General features: G+C 48.5%; 1 protein-coding gene across 2 annotated transcripts in view; it reads right to left on the reverse strand.

The window, feature by feature from the left end:
* Positions 1 to 25,676, reverse strand: part of TMOD1 (tropomodulin 1) — an 86,972-nt gene that overhangs the window by 18,434 nt on the left and 42,862 nt on the right. For both annotated transcript variants that reach the window (XM_082656237.1, XM_082656238.1), the window contains exons 4-8: positions 21,066 to 21,185; positions 13,127 to 13,216; positions 12,079 to 12,209; positions 10,260 to 10,367; positions 5,596 to 5,739 (exon numbers count right to left, since the gene is read on the reverse strand). In XM_082656237.1, coding sequence (XP_082512363.1) covers positions 5,596 to 5,739; positions 10,260 to 10,367; positions 12,079 to 12,209; positions 13,127 to 13,216; positions 21,066 to 21,185 — 593 coding nt within the window. The remainder of the gene's footprint in view (positions 1 to 5,595; positions 5,740 to 10,259; positions 10,368 to 12,078; positions 12,210 to 13,126; positions 13,217 to 21,065; positions 21,186 to 25,676) is intronic.

Genomic DNA, 25,676 nt, shown 5'->3' on the forward strand with positions numbered 1-25,676 from the left:
GTGTATCTATTCTTTTTCAAATTCTTTTCCCATTTAGGTTATTACAGAGTGTTGAGTGGAGTTCCCTGTGCTATACAGTAGGTCCTTGTTCCTTATCTATTTTAAATATAGCAGTGCACAGGCAGTGTACTTTAAGGTACCACACGTAGGATGTTTGCAAGAGACAAAAACGGAGTTTGCCCTTGGGCTACTCTCTTTCAAGGCAAACAGGGAACAATAGGTTATACATATTTATCTTTGTTATAAACACACACACACACACACACACACACACACACACACACACACACGCACGTGCACGCGCGCGCACGCGCGTGCACACAAACCCATCTGTTTGGATATACAGATGTTCTCCTAGGCCAAAATTTTAAGAAGAACTGATTGTTAAAGTTATTGAGTGTGAAAGTGGGCAAGATTTTCAACTGTATTATTATAGAATATATAGAAATAAAATCCAATCTAGAAAAAAAATACTGAATCACTATGTTGTACACCTGAAACTAATATAATGTTGCAAAGCAACTATACTTCATTTAAAAATTAAATAAAATTTAAAATTCAGGTCCTCAGTTTCATTAGGCACATTTCAAGTGTGCAAGAGCCACTGGCTAGTGGCTACCATATTGGTCAGTGCAGATACAGAACATTTCTATCAACACAGGAAGTTCTGTTGGATGATGGTACCCTAGACTGTGAGCCCTTGGAGAGCACACGGTACCCTGTATCTCTAGGGCAAGGGCAAGGAATTGAATTGATTGGAAAAAATAGGAACAGGATCAATGCACAGCAACCTGGGAAGGCTGAGAAGACACATCAGCCCAACACCCAAATGGACAAGCATGGAACCGCAGCTGAGACTCTTGACAGAGAACTCCTCCCAGGTATTACGAGTTCACTGGAGCTTGTGTGGGTTCAGATGGGGCTTGGACCGCTGACTAGGGCAGGCAGAGGGAGGATGGCAAGATTCCACCAGCCTATCTGGCAAGGCTCCTGAAAGGGCTGGGAAGAGCTCGGGCCTGTCCTTGAAGGAGCCAGCACAGCCCTGGGCTCTGGCCGGCTTGGCCTGGCAGATGATATAGAGACTGTCTGAGACCCCAATCCACTTCCTTTAGCGCCTTTTCAAAATATGAAGCACATTCTCACTGTCAAATATTGGAATGAAAAGTGAGAAATCCAGCGAACGGCCCCCACACGTTGTCCGTGTCTTCACTGGGGCTGGGGTCCTGTTTTCAGGCCTCATCTGTGCTGAGGGGCAGGGAGAGTGCCCTACGCCCTGCGGGTCCTGGGAAGGGCCTGCTGGAGGGAGCTGGGGGGTGGGGGGGGAGGAGGGTGAATCAAGACGAGCGGAGAGCCGCCCCACCGTAGCCATAGGGCTGGCCAGGGATGTACGGGGCCTGCAGGCACCCCATGTGTGCTGCCTGCTTCCTGGGCGCCGGGAGGGCCTCTCCTGTCCATCCATAAATGCAGCCTGTCTGGAAGCTGGGCTCCTCAGTTCCAGCCCAGCTCTGACACTAACTTGATCCATGACCTTGGCCCAGCCTGTCCCTTCTCTGACCCTCGGTTTCCCCACCGAGGGGGTAAAAGGAGGGCTGGACTAGGTGTGTCTCAGCACCCTGGGCTGTGGTCAGCCGCCACCTCCCACCCCAGCCTCACTGCCATCCCAGGGCAACTCCAGGCGGCAAGAGAACATGGCCTGGAGGTAAAGAGAGCCTGGCTGAGTAAATAAACTGCCCCAGAATCCTATTCCTGCATTTGTGTCTCGAGGCAGCCTACGAGGCTCCATGTCACGCCGGGCAGAATGCCCCAAGTCCCTTCCTTTGGCCATATAAGGAGAAAGGAGGACAGAGACTCTGACACAGGTTGCAGGTGCAGGGGCTGAGGAGAAAGCTGCGGCCTCCGGAGACCCTGGTGACTAACCAAGAACGAGGAATAAATCCAACGCTACTCACCACCTCCTCTTTGCCACGCTGCCCAGAGCCCAGGCCTCCCGGCACACTGTGAGAGATGCAGGTGGCGTCCCCTAGCCCGGGCCAGCAGAGCCCCCTCCCCAGACTTCCCTCAGCCCACCCCTCCCCCACCAGGCCCCAGTCCAGTCTCTAGACTCCAGGCTCCCAGGAGCACCTCCCCACAGGCCCCCTGCATCTGGGCAGTCAGAGTCCCCTCTGGTCTCCTGGGCCCGGATGGCCTCGCCCCGCCCCCAATCCTCTCCTATCCAGCCAAGAACCATCTTCGCAGAGCATGACTCTGACTGGTGCTGATAACAGCCCACAGACCACTTCCCCTCGAACCACCCATTCAGAGCCCTTTGGGCTCCTAAGTCCTTTTTTCGCTTTCCTCTCGCTTTCCCATTAATCTAGTTTAGTTTGGATGGGCTCTACGGCTTCCCCCTCTCCTTCTCTTTGTTTGTGTGGTTCCCTGCACCTGAGGCCGTGGCCACCCTCTGAGATACTGTCCACCCTATGGGTTTATCTCAAATTCCACCTCTTCCAAGAAGCCCTCCCTGATACCTGCTCCTGACTGAGATTTCTCCCCCCAGTGGCCCACTGTCTGTGGCTTACTGGGGCACCCGGTTGGATGGTCAGCTGTACACTTGTCCATCTTCTTATCCAGTGTGGAATCCCTAGAGGGCAGAGCCAGAGCCTCATTCACACACAGAGCCCAGCATAGCCCTGGGGTACAGCAGGCACTTATCAAACACTGAGATGAACTGAAGAAAGATGTTCCTGGGATGGGGTGGGGGCAGGTGGTGACCAGTGCTCTGGCCTGGCACCAAGGGAAAGGGATAGCTGAGAAAATCCAAGACCCACACACAACTACAGTAGGATTCAAGAGCCCACACAGGCACAGTTCATGGACTTTAGAGTCACAAAGACGTGGGTTCGAATCTTGCCTCTGTTACTTACTGTGTGACCTCGGGCAGGGTACAGAGCCTGCCTGGGCCTCAGTTTCCTCATCTACAATACGGGGGTGGGTTGTGACCCCTACTCACAAAGAGTCTTTGCAAGCATTACATGAGATAATGGATATATGGTACCAGCTCAGTACCTTAACTCATAGAATAACGTGTAAACTCCCTAAGTCACCTTCCGAGTAATTATAAAAGTGAACAACTTCATAGTTTGCATCTCTTATCTCCTTAGAAGTGGAGATTCTTACTATCCCCATTTTACAAACGAGGAAACAGGCTCAGGGAAGTGAACGTCCTCGCACAGGGTGTTTAGCCAGGGTGAGGGTGATGGTCAGCACTGGCTCTGGGGAGACAGCACTGAGAGTAGTAGTGGGCAGCTCACTCCCTGTAAGCTGCCGCTGCAATGACCTGAGGCCAGTGCGCTGGGTCACCTTTGGCCAACGTTCTGCCCCAGGGCTCAGGTTTCAGCTGACACTGGGTAGATAGTGACTCCCTGCCTGGGTAGGCCTGGAGTCACATGAGTGGCCAATCCCAGGGCCTGGCTCAGGGCTGCTGCCAAGCCTGCTACATGCCTTTGTTCCATCTGATCTGCCTGCGATAAAGCAGGGTCAGCAATGGAAGAAAGGGTGGAAGTGATGGGGGCTGGGAATGGGTGATGCAACCGCAGGCCACTGGCATATGCGAAATGGAAGGTGTTGGATGCAGCAAACTCTCATGACAGGGCTGCTGCAGGCCTGATGTGGCCTCTTCACATGAATTAGAGAAAAGTGCCTTCTCTGGGTGAATAAAGCCCCAGACCGAGTTTTGGAGAGTAGAGTATGGGTTGGATTTTGCCCCCTGCCTCCTCATTGGGCAGTGAACAACATATACAAATATCCAGGGCAGCCCTGCTTATAAAGTGCCACTGCAGGGCCAAGCTCTGAGCCGGGTAATAGGATATGGACATGACTCAGACACTGCAGTGTCTTCTGAGAACCTCACAGGGAAGCTGAGGTGCTAGGAGAACACAGGGAAGGAGCACCTAACTGTCTTGTGGGGAGGCTTAGAGGCCCTGTGGCAGGCTGAAGGGAGAGGGCGGTGATATGCTGGCTCTTGGGAAAAAACAAACAGACAGACAAACAAACAAACAAAAAGGTTGGATTTGTAGTGTTTGCCAATTTCCATAGTGTAAATACTCTCACTAGGAGTGACTTCAAGGTACCAGCGTGCCATCACTCAAGTGGAATTGAGAAGGGATGTGTACAGTCAGCTCCAGCGTGCTGGTTCAAGCTGGCTCTAGAACCACTAGGAGAAAGAGAGGCTTCAACTGAATCCAGAAGGAAGAGGAGGATTTCTCTAGGCAGAGAAGGGGTAGGGGCAGGGGATGACATTCCAGGGGGAGAGAAAAGCAAGAGCTAAGACATGGAGGCGTGAAAGTAAGTAGGGAGCAAACTGTGAAGAGTTTTGAAGGTTTATGATTGGGAGGGACCGTCAAAGTCTTCTGGAGGCTGGTGATGCTTTAGTTCTTGGCTGAGGTTACCTGCCTATTATGACTCATTAAGCTGTGCATTTAACTTCTATGCACTTTTCTCTCTGTTTGTAGTATTTTTCAATAAGGATAAGAAAGTAGAGATAATCTCATTCAGGGACAACCAGTGTCTACAATTTTGTTATACTTCCACCCAATCTTTTTCCTATATACATATGTATATGACCATTCAGCAAACGTTTTCATGTAGGGGAAAAAACGCTCAAGTTCCCTATCCATAAACCATAAAGAAGAAAGCATTTTAGCACTGGAAGCAACACGGTGTACTGGAGGGAGTGTGGGCTTTAAAGTCAGAGACCTGCATTCAAATCCTGCTTCCGAAAGTGCTCACTTGGCGGCCCTGAGGAAGCTGCTTGCCTTCAGATTCTCTGAGCTGTTTTCTCTTCTGCAAACTGAGACTGATAACACCCATATCCTGCAGAGTTGTCGGGAAGATCAGAGATGATGTGTATAAGGTGCACAGCACAGAGCCTGCCCCCCAGGACACCCTCAACACATGCAAAATACAAGATACTCTTATTAGCATTGTCTTAGAAAGTTGGAACTGAAGGAGTCGCCCTGACAATAAATGACTGAACCACAGAAGGTACAGAGGAATGATAACCCTGTAAGGATAAAGGCAAACTAGAATTTTCCCAGTGAGTAACCTTCATGGTAAGAAGACCCAAAAGCCCATTGAGTGTGTGTGTGTTGCGGGGCAGGGGGGGGTGACTCATGAAAATGGGGACGTTTAGCCTAGTGAGGAAGATTCCAATGGTTTATAAAACCTGTGCACCAGATGTGTCCTGTGTGCAGCAGAGAACAGAGTTAAACTCAACAAACAGCACTTATAGGGAGCTGATTTCTATTGGATATAAGGAAGGATATTCTCACTGAGAATGAAAGGGGTGATCTCGGTAAGGAGTGAGCTCCCCATCGCTAGGCATTTCCAAGAAGAAGGTGGAGGAGCACTTGGCGGGAATGATGAAGAAGGAAGGTGAGCATGGTGGAGGGTGTGGACTGGACAACCTTGGAGGTCCCTTAAAGCTGGGCTCTGGTGCTTTTATAAGCAGCAGCATCTGCTCTGTCCAGCAGCATCTAGTCCATATGGCAGCAAGTGGGAAAGTACAGAATGGCGAGCATCAAGTGAAGGACACAAGGAGACCTTCGCCCATCTTACCTGGTTATCGATCTTCAGTTCCACCAGAGAAGTGTTGTATGGAAGAGCTTCCACCAGGCGCAGGATCCCAGCTCCGGAAATGAAGTTGGACTCCACGTTCAGTGTCTTCAACACCTTGTTCACCTTGAGCATCTCAGCAAGGGCCTTGAACCAAAGAAGAAAATGCAGGGTACCCATGAGTCAGCCTGATCAAGGCTGGAGCCCCTGTGGGTAGAACCTAAAATACTGAGGGAGCCTTGCTGGGAGTGAGAGTCCCTTGCACACCGTCAGGGGCCAGGCAAGACGATCTCCACAACTTCCTTCACCAAGCACTACTCTGTGTCTCTCCTCCCCTCCAACTTGCCATGGCCCCGAACCCCTAGCTGGAGATTTACAGCCCCTTAGCCTGCATCCAAAGCCTCTATTACCTGGTTCCCCCACTCTGATCAGTCTCAACTCTGGCTGCCAGTCTTGGTGGGGCTACTCCCAGTTCCCTGGGCACACAGTGTTTTCCCTCTGCTCTGCCTTTGCTCATCCTGTCCCTGCCACCTGGAATGCTCTTTCCTTTCTGCTTCACTCGTTCAAACCCTGTCCCTCCTTTAAGGCCATTCTCAGTGCCCGTTTCTCCAAGAGCCTTTGCTGATGCCCCCCAGCTAGCTGTGCCTGCCCTCTTGAACCTCACAGACTTTATCCATAACCTCCCTCAAGGAACTTGTATTCCTGCGTTTAGAGTTGTTTTTATTCTGGCGTTGGCTCCGCCATTAGCCTATGTACTCTTGGTGGGCTGATGGTCACCTTATTCATCCCATGGTGCCCTCCAACCCACACAGTGCCCAGCACATATTAGGTTCTCGGTCACTGTTCACTGAGTGACTAGTGGAGTCCCAACCTCCCTATATGCTCTCCACTTGTCTCTTCTATGTCCCTGTTGTAATTCCATGGAGTCGTCATTCTCTTTGAGCAGCAGAGAGGGGAGCCTGGGAAGCCATCCTGCTGGGCAAGTGACCAGGGCAAACCGGAAGAGAGGAGCTCGGGTGGCCCCAGCACGTTTTGGAGGACTTCAGCCAGGGGTGCAGATGATAATCAGAGCCTCTAAAGGAAATGAGGTAATTAGCAGGTGGTAGAAACGACGTGTCATGGAGGAAAGGAGACACCAGCAGCTGATGGCCAGGATGTATGATCAGTGGGCCCTGGTTGTCTGAAATGATGATCTGATCCAGGAATGCCCTTCCCACTGGCCCTGCTTGCTGAAACCTTTGCGAGGCTCAGCTCCCAGGATGCCTTCTGAGACAAAATTCTCAGCTCCCCCTGCTTCCATGTACCCCAGGATGACATGTCAGCTTCCTCTGTGACCCTGAGTAGGTTGGACCCTCCTGAGGGGAGGGACTGAGTCTGTGCCCGCTCCACAGCACCCTTCTTACTCCCCAGGAAAGGCGTGGCCTGATAATCAAAAAATTTAACAACCAGTATGTCAGTGCACCAGGCCAATCCAAGTAGACATACTAGTGGCTGAGCTGGTCCTGGAGGCACTGTCATGCCAGGTGTCAACTCTTTGTTTGCTGGAGCAGAGTGGAGGAACGGGCAGGAGAAGAGCTGGGGCAGGCAGCGGGGGCACTAGCAGAGCTCTGGAAGCCTATTTACCAATTGTTCCGGAAGTATTTTCATATTCAGCAATGGGTATCCTGGTGTGAAGGGGCTGACATCAGCTGTTCGCCTGGCACGGGGTCAATTCCCCACAAACATTCGTGGAGCTGAGCTGAGTGCCAGCATGCACAGGTGTAGTTTCTGATCCATGACATAGCAGTGGACAGGGCATGTGGCTTTGCCAGCTGTTTCTCTGTGGGCAAACTCAGGATCTACCAAGATGTCCTGAGGTCAGAGGACATCTATCTAGAGGTTCTCCACTGGCAGCAGTGAGAGACTATGAGCCACTTCCATCACTTCAAAGACATCAAAGGAAATGTCCTATGTATTTTAAAGATCAGAAAATAATTGATGGCTATGAATGGACTTCAAAGCAAGGAAAGTTATTAGGGATAAAGAAGGGTAGTAACCTGAGAAAACCATAATTCAAAAAGAGTCATGTACCAAAATGTTCACTGCAGCTCTATTTACAATAGCCTGGAGATGGAAACAACCTAAGTGTCCATCATCGGATGAATGGATAAAGAAGATGCGGCACATATATACAATGGAATATTACTCAGCCATAAAAAGAAATGAAATTGAGCTATTTGTAATGAGGTGGATAGACCTAGAGTCTGTCATACAGAGTGAAGTAAGTCAGAAAGAGAAAGACAAATACCGTATGCTAACACATATATATGGAATTTAAGAAAAAAAAATGTCATGAAGAACCTAGGGGTAAGACAGGAATAAAGACACAGACCTACTAGAGAATGGACTTGAGGATATGGGGAGGGGGAAGGGTAAGCTGTGACAAAGTGAGAAAGAGGCATGGACATATATACACTACCAAACATAAGGTAGATAGCTAGTGGGAAGCAGCCGCATAGCACAGGGAGATCAGCTCTGTGCTTTGTAACCGCCTGGAGGGGTGGGATAGGGAGGGTGGGAGGGAGGGAGACGCAAGAGGGAAGAGATATGGGAACATATGTATATGTATAACTGATTCACTTTGTTATAAAGCAGAAACTAACACACCATTGTAAAGCAATTATACTCCAATAAAGATGTTAAAAAAAAAAGAAGGGTAGTATATAATGATAAAGGGGTCAATTATCCAAGAAGACATAACAACCTTAATGAGTGCCTGCCTTATGACAGAGCATCAAACTATATGAGGCAAAAACTAATAGAATTGCAAAGAGAGATAGATGAATCCACTATCATAGTAGGAGACTTCAATACCCCTCTATGGATATGGACAGATCCAGCAGGCCAAAGATCAGGAAAGACATAACTGAACTCAACGACACTGTCAATCGACTAGATATAATTGATATCTATAGACTACCATCCAACAAGAGCAGAAAACACATTCTTCTTGTGTGCACATGGAACATTCACCAAGGCAGACCACATTCTGGGCCGTAAAACACATCCTAACAAATTTAAAAGAATAGAAATCATACAATGTCTGCTCTCAGACCACAATGGAATCAAACTAGAAGTGAATAACAGAAAGGTAACTAGAAAATTCCCAAATACATGGAGATGAAATAACACACTCCTAAACAACACATGGGTCAAAGAAGAAATCTCAAGATAAATTCAGAAGTATGTTGAACTATGACCAAGTGGGATTTATCCCAGGTATACAAGGCTGGTTCAACACTGGAAAATCAATTCATATAATTCATCACATCAACAAGCTAAAAAAGTAAAATAGTCATTTCGATAGATGATAAAAAAAGCATTTGACAACATCCAACATCCATGCATGATAAAAACTCTCAGTAAACTAGGAATAGAGGGCAATTTCCGTAAGTTGATAAAGAATATCTACAAAAAAATCTACAGTTAGGGACTTCCCTGGTGGCACCGTGGTTAAGAATCCACCTGCCACTGCAGGGGACACAGGTTTGAGCCCTGGTCTTGGAAGATCCCACATGCCATGGAGCAACTAAGCCCGTGAACCACACCTACTGAGCCCACGTGCCACAGCTACTGAAGCCCGTGCGCCTAGAGCCCGTGCTCGGCAACAAGAGAAGCCACCGCAATGAGAAGCCCATGCACCATACGAAGAGCAGCCCCCGCTCACTGCAACTAGAGAAAGCCCTCACGCAGCAACGAAGACCCAATGCAGCCGACCATAAATAATAATTAAAAAAACAAAACATAATACCATTTATATTAGCACCCCAAACAATGAAATACTTAGGTATAAAGCTAACAAAATATGTACAAGATCTATATGAGCCATGCCTGGTAAGCTAATCCCTGTACCTTTTTACCTGCTATTAGTATTGTAGTAGTCACGCTGTACTGTTATCCTTTAGCTGTCTGCATGGCTGGATGGGCCATTATATTCATGAAAGTGGGAGCTATGCCTGTCTTGGTCACAGTTGTATTCTCAGAGCCTAATTCACTGCTGGGCACAGACAGACTCCATAAATATGTGTTGAATGTTTTTCTTTTTTCTAAAAATGAATTGATGGCTACTTTATAATAAGTACAATTTAATCTAATCAGCAATATCTTTAAGACATAGGTAAAAAACAAATAAAATTGGTCGTTGGGAACCATTGATGAAGACAATAATTTTTAGATATGGAGAAACTGAGGACCAGGGAGGGGTGGACCCTTGTCTACTCATGACATGCTGAGTGGTGAGAGAGTTGGCTTTAGGGAACATTTGACTCGTTTTTAAATCTCAGCTCCACCTCTCACTTGCTGTGCAACTTTGGACAAAGCAAGTTGCCTGAGCTCCCTTTACCTCAGGTTCTTCATCTGTAAAGTGGGGAGCCCTGCACCTCTGGGATCAGGGGTGGTTATGGAGATTAAGCACCATGGAGGATAATGTACAGATGGTGCCTGTGTAATGGCTGTTCTGTCCATGTCCTCTCCTGGCTCCTAGCCCAGTGCCTTTCACCACATCACACCACACCACACCACACAGGGTTCTTCATCAGTGGCACATGGCCAGTCCTGAGGCTACAGACATCAACCTTCCTGTTTCTATGCCTCCCACTCTCAATGCAGCAGATCAGAAAGGTACATACAAATGCCACGGGGTCATTGCTCCGTGTCCCCACGATGCTGAACTTCTTCACATACGAGTTCTCTTTCAGGGCTTCTGCATACGCCTTGAGAGTGGGTATGGGGATATTCTGCAGAGAGAAGGGCAAGCAGTGACCAGCAGCCCCTGTCAGGGGCGGGTAGGGCAGAGAGATGGGGGCAGCAGCTCTCTCACACGTGCAACCTGATTCCCTGCAAGTCTCTGACCAAAAAGCTGAATGGGCAAAGGGTTCCTGCTTTGCCCCAAATGGCTGAGATTGGAGGAGAACTTTTGGGTGAACAGATTGAGAAAATCCTCCCTGAAAATTTCAAATAGGACCTGTAATTTTCTCTTTGTACATGTGGAGACCGGAGGAGGAGGAATACATCAAGCAAAGGATGCAGAAGAGTGCTGTGGTGAGAGCTCAGGTCTGGGGGTGTGGGAGAGGCCTCCGCCCCAGCACTGGCAATGTTTCTGACTCACTGTGTGACGCTGGGGAAGTCTCTGCTCCTCTCTGGGTTTGTTTCTGGAAAACTAAGGTGTGGCATGGCCCTAGATGATCTTTAAGAGACATCTGTCCCAGGGGATCTCAGCCCTGCCACACATCAGAGGTGCCTGGGGAACTTTCACAAAGTGCTGATGCACAGGCCTGCCCCGGACCAATAAGATCAGACTCTCTGCGGGGAGAGGGACAGGGCATTGGCATGTATTTATTTTTTAATCTCCTCAAGGGAAAACCACTGACCTAGTCCAACTGCCTCACGTGCAGAGGGGAAACTGAGGCCTGGAGAGGGCCGAGCCCTTGCCTGAGGCCTCACGGTGAAGACACAGGGCCGTGGCCAGGTTCCACACCCCCATGCCTCCTGGTACGCACTGCCAGGGTGCACGGCTCTGAATTGTGCCAGCGTCTCCCACTGTGCACACGGCAGACAGCGGAGGCGCCCGAGAGAGAGAGCCTGGCTGTGTTTGAACGGATCTCTTATTTCAGAGTGTCACTTTAGCCCCCGTGGGAGCAGAGCAGGGGAAGGCCAGGTGCAGGAGAACACTGCGGGCGCAGGTTTCCGATCTGATCGTGCCGTGGGGCTGGCAGCCACTTAAAGAAAGTGGAGAAGAAAGGAAAGGGGAGCCGGGGAGTGAGGGGCCCACTTCTTATCTTACATCCACACCCCCCGAGAACTAATCCCTCTGGTCCCTGGGCTGAGCAGGTGGGCAGGCAGCTGGGCCTGCTTCTGAATTCCTCCTGCACCCTGTCCAGGGTAGGACTGCCTGTCCATCCGTCCTCACTCTGCCCTTAGTGGTCACACAGGAAAGGTCTGGAGAGGTGTGGGCCGACGGCTTGGAATATGTCTTTGGACATTTGGGCTGACAGTTCCCTTCTAAGGTTGCAGAATGAGGCTGAATATGTGCAGCTACACTGGTTCAGGGCTAGGTCCCTCCCCGGGCTTGGTTACCCCATGAACCTGGTGGGCCCTGGGCTTTTCCAGCCTCGGGATCCCGTGCGGCCGTATGTGTCTGACTCACGATTTTATCTCAGAGAAGCTCTCAGTGTTTTGAATAGGGTGGCGGGTTTCCAGAGCCGAAGCTGGGTTGGCCTGTGGTGAACATCTGGGTCTGATGTCAGTCCCCAGAAGAAACCAGGACCATGGGCTGTGCTAGTTTACACTATCCTCCCTCTATTCCTGATCCAGAAGCACCCAGAGTCCAAGCAGGACCCTGCTGTCTCCGCACAGCCAGGACCGGGCCATCTGGGTCTGGGTGTCACTAGACATGGCTTCCCTGCCTCCCCCCAGCAGGGCAAGTGGAGTGAAAGGGGTTAACCTCACCCGGATGTTGTTGAGGTTGACCTCTTCAAGTTTGGGGTCGTTGCTCTTTATCCGCTCCAGCGTTTCATCCAAGTCTGTTGCATTTGGTTCTTCATCAGGCACAGGCTTGTATTGTGTAGGTTTGATCACACCTAGAGTGACCGACAACAGGCGGGTGGCTCACAGAGACGGGGCGTCACTCTCCCTCGACATAAGGACACCGGAAGGAAGCGGCAGCAGAGCTCAGGGACACGGAAGGCTGGGCATCTCAGGGGCTATGGGGGATGGGGGCGGGCAATGGGCGGGGCCAGGAGTCTGGGCCCTACTTGGACTCTGCCTCTGCCGTCCTGCAACAACTGGGTGAATTCGCTAAACCGTCTGAACCTTGGTGTCCTCATCTGTAGAATGTGAACGAGTCGTTCTACCCAGTGGGCTCTTGTGAGGGTAAAATGAAGCCTGGACGGGAAGGAGATGTGCAGGCCTTCCAGAGGGAGGGATAATTGCGCGTTGGGTGCCCTCGTTTCTCTTTGGGGCCAAAATGCCAGCTTGGAACAATGCAGCGGAGCAATTCAGACAATGCAATATTGGCACAGGAAAGGACAAGGAGACTCGTGGGGCAGGAGAGGCATCCGGAGACAGACCCAAGTGGACACATGGACATTTATGATCAAGGTGGAGTTCCAAACCAGAGGTGAAAGGATGAACTTTACACAGAGTGGTGTTGGGACAGCAGGATATTGATTTAAAAAAATGAAAGTTCAATCTCATCTCACACCACACACAAACAGGAACTCTAGGAGGATTAAGAAGTTGAATATAAGAAGTAAACCTCTAAGACTTACAGAAGAAAATACAGGAGGACGTTTTGTTAATACTGGGATGGGGAGGGTCTTCGTAAATACGTCACAAAATCCCAGGAGAGTAAAAGGAAAAAGTGGATAGATTTGGCTTTATAGAATTCGAAATCTTCTGCAGTGAGCCAGAGAGCGGGCAGAGGCAGCAAGACGTGGGAGGACCCCTCACTTCCAAGGTGCCCTCGCTGGGGGCAGGGAGGGGTGCCCGTACTCACTGTTGAGTCCCTCCTTGTTCACGATGGAGCTGCTGCCCAAGGCCTGGTAGTACTGCTGGTTGCTCATGAGCGTGTGCATGCCCAGGATAGCTGCGGGGACACGAAGGGCCCATGACGCGCCTCTCAGACAGAGAGGCTTCTGGGCACGGACATTCCGTGCCCCAGGAAGTTTTGCTCACAGAAATGGCAAGAAACACTTGCAGGTAAACTTTTAAATTTTATTTGGTTTTTACTCTTGCCTCTATTGACATGACTTTCGAATCTCCATCCCCAGCCTAGGTTTCTGTGTCCCTGGCCTCAGATTCCTAGATGTCCCTCTGATGTCCCACTGGCACGTCCAACCCAACTCGGCCAAAACGGAACTCCTCTTTCCCGACAACAGCCTCTTCCTTTGGCTCATGTTCCATCTGGTCATGCTGCCTGTCCCTCGGGGTAGACCCTCAGTCACATGGCAGCCCTTCCCCTAAATCCTCACCCTCCTATACAGAGCCTCTCATCTGTCCCACCTCGCACTCCATCACCTCTGTCCTGGTTAAGGCCCTATCAGTTCTCGTCTGTATTATCACAGCTGTGGAATCACTGGTACTCTGGCCTCAGTCTCTTCCTATCTTCCCCCACCAGCATTCAGCACAGAGCAGCCAGAAAGATCTCTCTGGAAAGGCAAACCTAACCACATCCCCCCGTGATCAGTCATTCTTTGATCCATTCATTTGTTCGACATTTACCGAGTGCCAGCATCATGTGTCCAGCTCCAGGGGGGTGGGGACGGTGAGGAACAAGAAAGACAGGGGCTCTGCCATGTAGGTTACAGTCTGCTGGGAATGAGAAACTAAGCAGGTACCCACACAATTAAAAACGTAAGTGCAGAGTATGCTAAGTGTTGTAAAGAAAAAGTTCAGTGTGTTCTGGGAGAAGAGAACAGAGAAACTTGGGATGAGAAAGATGAATATAGATGTTGGCCAAGTTAAGAGAAAGGAGGTAGAACATTCTGGGCAGAGGGACGGTGGGTGGGAAGCCCTAGGCTTGGGGAGTGGAAGGCCAGGGAGGGAGGGGGAAGCTGAAGATGGATAGAGATGAAGTTGGACATGTGGCAGAGGGCAACACGTCCTCACCAAATGCTTATGTCGGGCTAGAGAGTACACTGTACATCAGTGACACTCAGTCTGGTTGTGCATCGGAATCACTGGGACTCTTTTGAAACTCCTGATGCCCAGGACTCCCCCAGACCAATTAAACCACAATCCCTGGGCTGGGGCCAGGCATCTGCCTTTTTTAAAGCTCCCCAGGTGGTTTCACCGGGCAGCCGAGGTTGAGAACACCGCCTAATGCCATCCCCCTTAATCTTCACAACAACCCTTGGGAGTAGATTTTATTCAAATAGGCAAGGCCACATCCTACAGGGTCTTCTAGGTCCAGGTAAGGAGCTCAGATGTCTTTTTCTAGGCATGGCCTGAGCAGGGAGTGAGATGGTCTGACTCAAGTTCTGTGACTGTTATCAGGCTGAATGTGGAGCACTGACTAGAGGGGAAGGATGGGTGTGCAGGACCATGAGGACGGTGCCTTGTGACTCCAGAGTCTGGCTTCACTGGCCCTCCCCGGGGCTGGCCCTGCTTCAATAGCCTTGGCCTTTGCCCACGCCCTTTCTGCTCCGGCGACACAAATGGTCACTGCTCAGTAGATGCTCCTGCTTCTGCCAATGCTGCCTGTCTGCTGGCAATCCTCTGTCCATCTGCACTGCCCACTGCTGAAATGCCCCCCGGGAGAGTTTTGAGATTTAGCAAATAAAAATACAGGATACCCAGTTAAACTGTAATTTCAGATAAACAATGAAAAATGTTCTAGTGTAAGTACATCCCATTCAGTATTTGAGACCTTCTTATATTAGAAACTTATTCATCATTTATCTGAAATTCAGATCCAACTGAGCATACTATATTTGATCTAACAACTCTACCTCCCCATCCTTTAAGTTTGGAATAATGCTTCCTCCCCCAGGGAGACCTCCTGGATTCCACCTTCTCTCTCTGTAGCTCTCTCACAGCACCTGGTGTCCTTATCACAGTACTTAGTCAACACAGTGTTAGAGCTCTCTGGGTACATGCATGCTTCCCCTACTGGACTGTGGGCTTCCGGAGGTCAGGGAAGAATATTATCTCTCTTCTACCTCTTCCAGAAGATGGTATTTGGTAAACATTTGCTCATTAAAAAAAATTCCCCTGGCCATTTCATTAGACACGATTTCTAGTTAGAGAGACAACAGCGAGCCTTTAGTGAAGACTCAAGAGAACCAAGTTCCAGCCCTGACTCTGCCCCTGATGCTGTGTGACCTTGGGTAAGTCCCCTCCCTTCTCTGGGCTTCAGCCTCCTCTGTACAATGAGGGGTGAGACCAGACCATTGGTTCTCAATCACGGCTGCATATACAAATTACCCGCGAGCTTTACGACAATACCAGTGCTCCTCCTGAACAAACTGATTCGAATCTCTGGAGATGTATTTTTAATCTCCTTGGATGATTTTTGATGCTTAGTGGGAGCTACAAACCACAAGACAAGATGATCTCAAAGTACCTTCTGTTTCTCACATTCTAAGAGTCTTCTCTGCTAAAATTAGACTTGCCTGCTCATCGCTAAAGAGAACTGGTAAGGAGAGAGGCATCTGCACTGTTTTGAGCTCTCTGGGCTTTAATTTAGGCTGCGTTTCTGTGGGCGGAGGGAGCTGAAGCCTGCGTCAGCAGCAGGTGAATCAGATCACCTGGAGTCACCTTCTCTTCCAGCTCCCATACAGAGAGCGGCTTTGGTGCTGGTTCTGGGATGCTGCTGGGATTCGAGGTTTGCAAAAACAGTTTGGAAAGGTTGCTGGAATCGTAGGAAAGATGTAACCTCATATGGCTGGCTGGTCTTGCTTAGAGTGTATAGAGAGGTGGAAAATGGAAAATGCATTTTGTGCTTGGACAATAGCTTCTTGTAATGGTCCAGAAAGAGAGGGCAGAGGCAGGAAGGTTACAAGGAAGTGCTGGGGGACAGAGGAAGGAGACCTGGGCTCCAGTCTGGGCCTTGGTACTAATTTGCTGGGTAACCCTGTCCAGGTCACTCCTACTTTGGGTCCTCGGTGTTCTCACCTGTAAAATGGACTATATTTGAAGGATGATCTCTTACCTTCACATGGGACTTAATAGCCACATGGCAATTTCTCATCTTCTTACGCTGTTTGATTTTTACAGCAAGCATCCAGGGTAGTTACTGTCGGTCCCCACTTTTCCAGCAGGCTCAGGAGGGAAATGGTTGGTCAAAGACCGTTCGGTGAGGACCCTCCTGGCTTCTAAGTTAGTGTCCCCACCCACACCTCTACACACTAGGTCACCAACAGGTCTAAAGTTCTAAAACTTGTCCTCAACTTCAGAATTCTAAGGACAGATAACAGTATATTCTAGAAGGTAATGTATATCAATAGGGGCCCTAAGAAGAAATAAGACGACTTTGCAGTTCAGAGATTAGAGTTCTAAGAAGGAAGGAGGGAAGGAGGGAGGGAAAAGGGGAGGGAAGGAGGAAGGGGAGAGGCCACGCTAAATCTCCACTGCTGAGCAGAATGCTTGGTGGCTCTGAAGCCAGTATTTCCTCTCCCGCCCTAAGCACCAAATCATGACTTTATCCTTGCTTGGTTCTGCACACTCCATGTCACCAGGAGTGAGTGATAGAGAAAAAGAGCACATCAACATTGCTTGCTGCTTCATTCTTTTTTAAAAAAAAAATTTATTTATTTTTATTTATTTATTTTTGGCTGCATTGGGTCTTCGTTGCTGTGTGTGGGCTTTCTCTAGTTGTGGCGAGCGGGGGCTACTCTTCGTTGTGGTGCGTGGGTTTCTCATTGCAGTGGCTTCTCTTGTGGAGCACAGGCTCTAGGCACGCGGGCTTCAGTAGTTGTGGCACATGGGCTCAGTAGTTGTGGCGCACGGGCTTAGTTGCTCCGCGGCACGTGGGATCTTCCCGGACCAGGGCTTGAACCCTCTTCCACTGGGACGCGTCTCCCCGCCTAGTTCACCTCTACTCTTCCTCCTTTCGTCTCAGCTTCAGTCCCCACTCTCATCTTGCAGCCCCACCACCTCACTCGGCCCTTTCTCCCTCTGACACTCACTCCCACTTGTCCTTCCACGTTGGCCTCAGTGTTTGTTTAACCTCAGCTCCTCGAGGGCAGGAACCGGGCCGCTTTCTTATGATTGGTCCAGAGCAATCGGAGGCTTAGTTAATGGAAATGCTCTGCCTGGGAGTTGAGTTGTGGGGAGCAGAGATGACCTGAAGACCCTGTGCCCAGCGCACCCTCCTCTTCTTTCCCTAATGAGTCATCCACTCGGGGCTCCAGCTACTCCCCCCAACACACCCAGCACTCCGACAAGATGTCCTGCCTCCAGCGCCTCCGTCTCTCAAACTGACTGATTCCTTGCATCCTTGCAGGCACCCAGCTCTGTTTTCTGATGCCTCAGGCCAGAAAGCCTGCCGTCGTCTAGTCATCTCAGCCTCTTGGCCTCTGACCCAGCTCTAGGAACAGCTGGTCTCTCGGAGCCACGTTCCAGACGCAGTCCACCTCAGCCCTTGGCCTTACCTGGGGCCTGCCTCCTACATCCCCTCGTCCTCCGAAAACCGCCGCCTCTCTGCCCAAGCCCCTGCTTTCATCCGGCCTCTTCCAACACTCCCCCAGGCACGGGTGTCAATGTTTTTGCACGACATCCAGAGACTTTCCTAATTCGGCCCTATCCTCCCCAGGCCGACTCTGTGAGACTCTGCCATGCACCCCCTCTCACCACTCTGTTTCCATTCCCCTACCCTGGAGGGCTTTATCCAGGTTGTGCTGGGTGCTGATGCTGTAAGTGGGACCAAGCTGCCTGGGTTCAAACCCCGTGGGCAAGGATAACCTCACTGTGCCGACTTCCCCTCTCTATAAAATGGGGACATCAATAAAACTCACTCCATAGGATTGCTGTGGTCAAGAAATGCAGCAAGGTATGGAAAACAGCTCCCACAGCAGCTGGGACATAGGTGGTCAACAAATGTTCCGTGCCTCCTTCCACTGCCACCTTGCAAACGGCTGACATACAGTGACACGTGTCCAAGGTTAGCCAGTGAACACTGGTGTCGCCTCGCAGCACCCCTCCCCTTTCCGGACAGCGGAAGCGTATGGTATCATGCACAGATACCAATAATTAGTCACGCCAATACAAATAAAGAGGAACAGTTTCAAGATATCAACCCAGAAATTCAGCACAACATTGCAGCTCTGTTTTGGCACTGACAGCAGAGTCATTTGATAATCCCTCTGGGCTGCCTAACAAGGGGAGTGACGTCATGGAGGGTGATCGAGAAGGACCAGGATAAAAACAGCCCTTGGGGTGAGTCAGTGTGGAGATGCTGGACAACCATGTCACTCACCCACCGCCCAGCTGCACAGATTAACCGGAACTCAAGGGGACCCCGCATCAGGGAGACAGTTCCGTCAAAACACCCGAGCCTAATGTGGACCTAATGCACGTTGTGTGGTTCCTGACGAGCAAACCAGCTGAGCATCCTGAGCTAAGTGCTCCATGTCCACCCAGGTGACCTCCTCACTGCTGTGTACTTCATAGTGAAAATGAACACCTTTCTCTCTCAGCCCTGACACCCTTTAAGCCACTGCCCTTTGTCCTTTCCCAAATGTTCTGCCTCCTTAGGAAAGGGTTGTCTGGACCGAAGGTCTACACACTGGCTCTCCTTTTTCACTCCTTAGGCCCCGCAACCTGGCTTTGGTGCCCCTTCTTCCTCTTTCCTAAGCATGTCATCAGGACTGGTGCACAACACCCACGAGAAGCAGGAGGACGTGAGAAGCAGAAGACACTGCGGCCGGCTGAGTTTCCTGGCACTGGCGGGCTCACCTGGCCTCTGGCTTCACCCCTGAGTCTCCCGGCCAGCCCTGAACCCTCATTCTGTCTCCCTAGCTCTTGCGTTAGGCTCTGCCCATCTTGATTTGGCCGTTGGTTCCCAGCCCATGTGTGGCTACCTGGCCTCCACTGTGGCTATGTTCACCCCATTTCCACTCCTCTCCCAAAGGCTTCTACCTCGGCCAGGGCCCTTGCCTCCAGAGCCCCGGGTCCCCACTACTGCCAGGCCAGGACCTCTGCCTGGAACTTGATGATGCTAATGACACCCACCTCTCTATCTCCAGCGTGGACCCCTTGCAGAACTCAAGACTTTCATGTAGGGACTTCCCTGGTGGCGCAGTGGTTAAGAATCCACCTGCCAATGCAGGGGACATGGGTTCAATCCCTGGTTCGGGAAGATCCCACATGCTGTGGAGTAACTAAGCCCGTGCGCCACAGCTACTGAGCCTGCACTCTAGAGCCCGCGAGCCACAACTACTGAAGCCCGCGTGCCTAGAGCCCGTGCTCCGCAACAAGTGAAGCCACCGCAGTGAGAAGCCCACGCACCGCAACGAAGAGTAGCCCCCGCTTGCTGCAACTAGAGAAAGCCCGCGCACAGCAACGAAGACTCAACGCAGCGAAAAATAAATAAATAAATGAATAATTTTAAAAATAAAGCCTTTCATGTACAACTGCCCTTGATTGGGTGGCCCACAGGCACCCTGAACTCTAAAGGTCCCAAACTGAACTCCGTATTTCCCCTACACCTTCTCCTCCCCACTGTTATGGTTGAACTGTGTCCCTCCAAAATTGTTGATTTTGTCCTGATTTGTCCCTCCAATATGTTGAATAAAGTAATTTCTAGTACCTTAGAATCTGTAACTATATTTGGAGATAAGGTCTTTAAAGAAGTGATTAAGTGTCAGTGAGCCTGTTAGGGTGGGTCCTAATCCAATCTGTCTGGTGTACTTACAAGAAGGAGATTAGGACACACAAAGGGACACAAGGGGACACATGCACAGAGGGACACCATGAGATACGGTCATCTGGAATCAAGGAGAGAGGGCTCAGAGGAAACCAAGACTATGGACACCTTGATCTTGGACATCCAACCTCCAGAACTATTGAGAAAATACATTTCTGTTATTTAAGGCACCAGCCTGTGGTATTTCGTTAGGGCAGCCTGAGCAGACTAACGCCCCGTCATTAATGGCACCAACGTCCACTTAGTCTCTGGAGCCAGGTCTGGGCTCCTCCCTTGACCTCACAGTTGACCCTGTCTTTCCTCTCCCCTTCCCACTTGCCTTGAGTCTCTCCCTACCCCATCCACACTCCTGTCATCATCTAGGTGAGGGTTAGTAGCCCCCAAGGCTGCAAAAGAAAAAGACCAGCTACCTCACTGGGCCAGGGAGCACAGCATGGTGGTGGGCACACTGTGGCCAGAGCCTGACCCCCCGTGGGGAAGGGACATGGGCGAGTGGGACAGGGACCAGACAGTAAAAAGGGGGAAAGAGCAGGTGGCAAAAAGCTCTGGATATCAGGCCACCTTCTGGAGTTTTAGGGGCTGTTTGTGAAGATCACATGGAAACACACATGAAGATGGAGGGTGTCGTACAAATATGAGATATGGGGTGATCGCCTCCAAGCCCGGCTCTCCGAGCTGTGCAAAATGGGAAAATCAGATGACTTGCTCCAGTCCTCTGTGAGCCTCCTGGACCTGAGATGCCGGCAGCCCTCTGTCTTCCCCCCTCTATCCTCTCTTCCCAGGCGGCCTGAGCAGGATTTGATGCCGTGGCTGGTGAAGGGCCCCGGCTGCCTTGCACAACCCTCTGGGATGGGGTCTCATGGCAGCAACAGCTGGCTCCGTGGTGGGAAGGGTTTTGGTTTTATCTCCATTTTACTCATTTCGGTTTTTAAAATAGAGTTCTATCTGCTCTAGTCCTTGTTAGAAACAGAGAGGGTGTTTATGTTGAAATAAACCATCCAAGGCTCGCCTGCAGACGTGGGTCAAATGCTTTTGGAGGACGTGGGGAAGCATCAGGAACGCCTCTTACCTGCGATGTCACAGAGTTCCGCATCTGAGGCATTTGCCAGGGCCTCCTCCAGCTCTGGCTCCAGTGTCACACTTTCCAGCACGGGGTCCATCGGCTTCTGCTTGGGAACCCAGACTTTTCCTGAAAACACACGGGGTGCCCATTACAGGGAGTGCAACTGCACTGGGGCCCTGGGTGGACCGTCCCAAAGCCCTGTGGATCCCTCGATGCCGAGATTCCATTAGAACTTCTCCCTCTGGGGACCCGGTGCCAAACTTGTCCAAAGAAAGGGAGTCAGAGATCTCCAACAAAGCACCCTGCATGTTTGAAAAGAAGAACTTTATAACTTGATCAAGGGAGACTGCTCACTACTGAAAACAGTGGTTATTAATTTTAACAATCTGTAAGTAGGAAAAGATACAAAAGAAATATATAATAAAATGCCAGGGTCTGGAATACTCTAAACAAGCGTTCTGGTATGAGAGAAAAATTTAGAAACATTTCTAAACCAAATAAATAAAATATACTCAGATTATTAAAAGAGGCATAGGGAGAAAATATAATGTCTCTTGGGACACTATATTTTTACGGTGTCAGACTCATAATTGAACGAGAGAGCAAAGAGGTCGGTCGGTCGCTGCAGTGTGCACCAAGAGGGATTGTTAAAGAAATTATGGGGCATCCACACGATGGTGTTCTAGCAGTTATTATTATAAAGGATGGTGGAGATCTCTACTTACTATGAAAGGAAAATGCCCAAGACAAAATCTTGTGTGAAAAAGCAAGTGTACAAAATAGCATGAATTATTTAATTCCATTTATGAAAATTGCACATATACCAATATATATTTATCCATGCAACACATATTTACTGAATACTTCCTATGTGCCCAGCACCTTTCTTGGCGCTAGGGGGACAGCAGTGAACAGTGTACAGTTTAGTGAAAGAAGACAGATAATAAACAAACGTAAAGATACCAGAGAGTACTAAGAATCACAAAGGAAAATAAAGCCAAGCAAAAGACTAGGAAGTTCCAGGGTCGGGTGTGGGTGAGGTGGGCTCTGCTGTCTTGGGTAGCGTGGTCAGGGAAGATGACCTGTGAGCTGGGCCCTGACAGAGTGAGGAAATGAGCTCCTCAGACCAGCGACAAGACAAGGATGCCTGCTTTCATTGCTCCTACCCAATTGTGTATTGAAAGTTCTAGTCAGAGCAAATGGACAAGAAAAAGAAATACATGGCATCCAGACTGGAAAGGAAGAAGTAAAATGATCTCTGTTCGCAGATGACATGATGTTATATGCAGAAAATGTTCCACACACACAAAAAAATACAGGGTACAAGGTTAACATATACAAATAAGTGGGGTACACCAGCAAATAACAATCTGAGAGGGAAATTAGGAAAATAATTTCATCTACAATACAATCCAAAAGAATAAAATATGTAGGAATAAATTTAACCAAGGAGGTGAAAGACTTGTGCATGGAACACTATAAAACATTGTTGAAAGAAATGAAAGAAGACCTAAATAAACAGAAAGATATCCCAAGTTCATGGATTGGAAGACAATATTAAAATGGCAATATTGCCCAAAGCAATCTACAGATTCAACGCCATCCTTATCAAAATTCCAGTGGTCCTCCTCCTTTTTTTTGGAAATGGAAAAGCCAGTCCTCAAATTCATATGGAATTGTAAGGGGCTCCAAATAACCAAAACAATCTTGATAAAGAACAAAGTTGGAGGACTCAGACTTCCTGATTTCAAAACTTACTACAAAGTTAAACAGTGTGACACTGACATAAGGATAGACATATAAAAAAATGCAATAGAATTGAGAGTCCAGAAATAAACCTATACATCTATGGCAAATTGATTTTTGACAAGGGTGCCAAATCCATTGAATGGGGAAAGAATAGTTTCTTCAAGAAGTGGTGTGGGACAACTGGATATCCACATGCAGAAAGATAAAGCTGGACCCCTATCTCATACCATACACAAAAACCAACGGGAAATGGACCAATGATTTAAATATAATACCTAAAATTATAAAATTCTTAGAAGAAAACATAAGTGTAAATCTTTATGACCTTAGATTTGGCAAAGTACTCCTAGATATGACAACAAAAGAATAAGCAACTAAAGAAAAACAGATCAATTGAACTTAACCAAAATAAAACTTTTGTGTATCAAAGGACATTATCAAGAAAGTGGAAAGATAACATACAGAAGAGGAGAAAATATTTACAAATCATATACCTGATAGGGTCTAGTATTCAGAATATATAAAGAACTTTTACAACTCAACAACAAAAAGAAAAACAACCCAATTTAAAAATGGGCAAAGGACTTAAAGACATTTCTCCAAAGAGGATATACAATTGCCTCTAGGTATCTGAGGGGGATTGGATGCTCAAGTCCCTTATATAAAATGGTATAGTATTTGCATATAACCTACACACATCCTCCTGTATACTTTAGATCATCTCTCGGTTACGTATAATACCTAATATGATGTGAATTCTATGTAAATAGTTGCCAGTGCGCGGCAAATTCAAGTTTTGCCTTTTTAAACTGTGTGGAATTTTTCTGAATATTTTTGATCCCAGTTGAGTGAATCCGCGGATATGGAACCTGCAGATATGGAGAGTCAACCATACAGATGGCCAAGCACATGACAAGATGCTCAACGTCATTGGTCATTAGACAAATGCAAATCAAAACCACAATGAGATACCACTTCACGACCATGATAATGGCTATAACATAAACCAAAAACCAAAATGGAAAATAACAAATGTTGGCAAGGATGTGGAGAAATTGGAACCCTCATATATTGCTGATGGGAATGTAAAAGGGTGCAGTTGCTTGGGAAAACTGTTCGGCAGTTCTTCAAAAAATTAAACACAGAATTACCATATGATCCAGCAATTCCACTCCTAGGTATATACGTAAAAGTTACCCAGACAAATACTTGTATAGGAATATTCACAGCACCACTAACCACAACAGCCAAAAAGTGGAAACAACCAAAATGTTTGTCAATAGACAAATTGTGGAATATTATTCAGTAATGAAAGGGAATGAATGAGTCTCGAAAATAATATTCTAAGTGAAAGAAGCCAGACACGCAAAGTCACATATTATATGATTTAATTTATAGGAGATATCCGGAATAGGTAAATCCATAGAAACAGACTGGTGGTTGCCAGGGGTTGGGAGCGAGGGGCGTGGGGAGTAACTGCTTATTGGGTACAGGGTTTTATTTTGCAGTGATGAAAATGTTTTGGATCTAGATAGAGATGGTAGTTGCACAACACTGTGTGTGTACTAAATGCCACTGAATTGTTCACTTGACAATACTTAATGTTATGTTATGTGAATTTTACTTCAATTTTTAAAAACCTGCTCATTTTGGCTACTGATTGAGAATAGCCTGCATTGGGGCCAGGATGGAAGCCAGGAGATGGTTAGGAGGCTCCTTCAAAAGTCCACATGAGAGATGACAGTGACTTGGACCAGAGGTGGGGAGGGGTGGGAAGAGCAATGTTCAGAAGGATATTCACTAAAATGGGATCAGTGCCTACCTCTCTGCAGAGAGTATTACTTTGTTTAGTTATTTAGATTGTTTACAGGGGCTTCCCTGGTGGTGCAGTGGTTAAGAATCCGCCTGCCAGTGCAGGGGACACGGGTTCAGGCCCCGGTCCAGGAAGATCCCACATGCCACAGAGCAACTAAGCCTGTGCACCACAACTATTGAGCCTGCGCTCTAGAGCCTGCAAGCCACACGACTGAGCCTGTGTGCCACAACTACTGAAGGCTGCATGCCTAGAGCCCGTGCTCCACAACAAGAGAAGCCACCGCAAGGAGAAGCCCGTGCACCACAACGAAGAGCAGCCCCTGCTCGCCACAACTAGAGAAAGCCCGCGTGAAGCAATGAAGACCCAACGCAGCCAAAAAATAAACAAATAAATTTATAAAATAAATAAATAAATAGTTTACAGCAAAGATCAATTACTATACAAGCAGAACAGTCAGCAAAATGATCTGGGAGAAAATGTATCATAACCTTCACCAGAGGTGCATCTGGAAAACAGCAAATCAAAATGGCTAAAAGGAAAATGAACTCTGAAAATGACTGATGCAGTGACTAGGATGAACATTCAGTAAATATTTAAGACCTATGGTTTATTATGCCCCTGCAGCAGGTGCCTCCATGAGGGTGGTGACTCTAAGACACTGTAAGAGGGACTCAGACGTTTTCCCTTCCTTCATCTTACTAGTTGGGATGTGGGTGTGATGACTGGAGCCTCAGCAGCTAGATGGACCATGAGGACAAGAATATATTACAAGGATGGCAGAATGAAAAACTGGAAAGGGTCTTGATTTCTAATGCCAAGGAAGATGTCTTACAAGCCCTGGAATGCCTAACCCTGCAGCTCTACTAAGTGAAAGAAAACTAAACTTCCATTTTAAGTCTCTCTTATTTTGTTTCTTCAGCACATGCAGCCAAATCTGTATAATGAAAATACCCTGCATGGAACTTTATTCTGATTCCCCCACTTGAGTGAGAGTGAGGGAAAATCCAAATTCCTCAGGACTTTGTACCAGTTTATGGGTCTTACCACAACCT

This window comes from Grampus griseus (genome assembly GCF_964374135.1).
Source record: "Grampus griseus genome assembly, chromosome: 6".
Taxonomy (NCBI): Eukaryota; Metazoa; Chordata; class Mammalia; order Artiodactyla; family Delphinidae; genus Grampus; species Grampus griseus.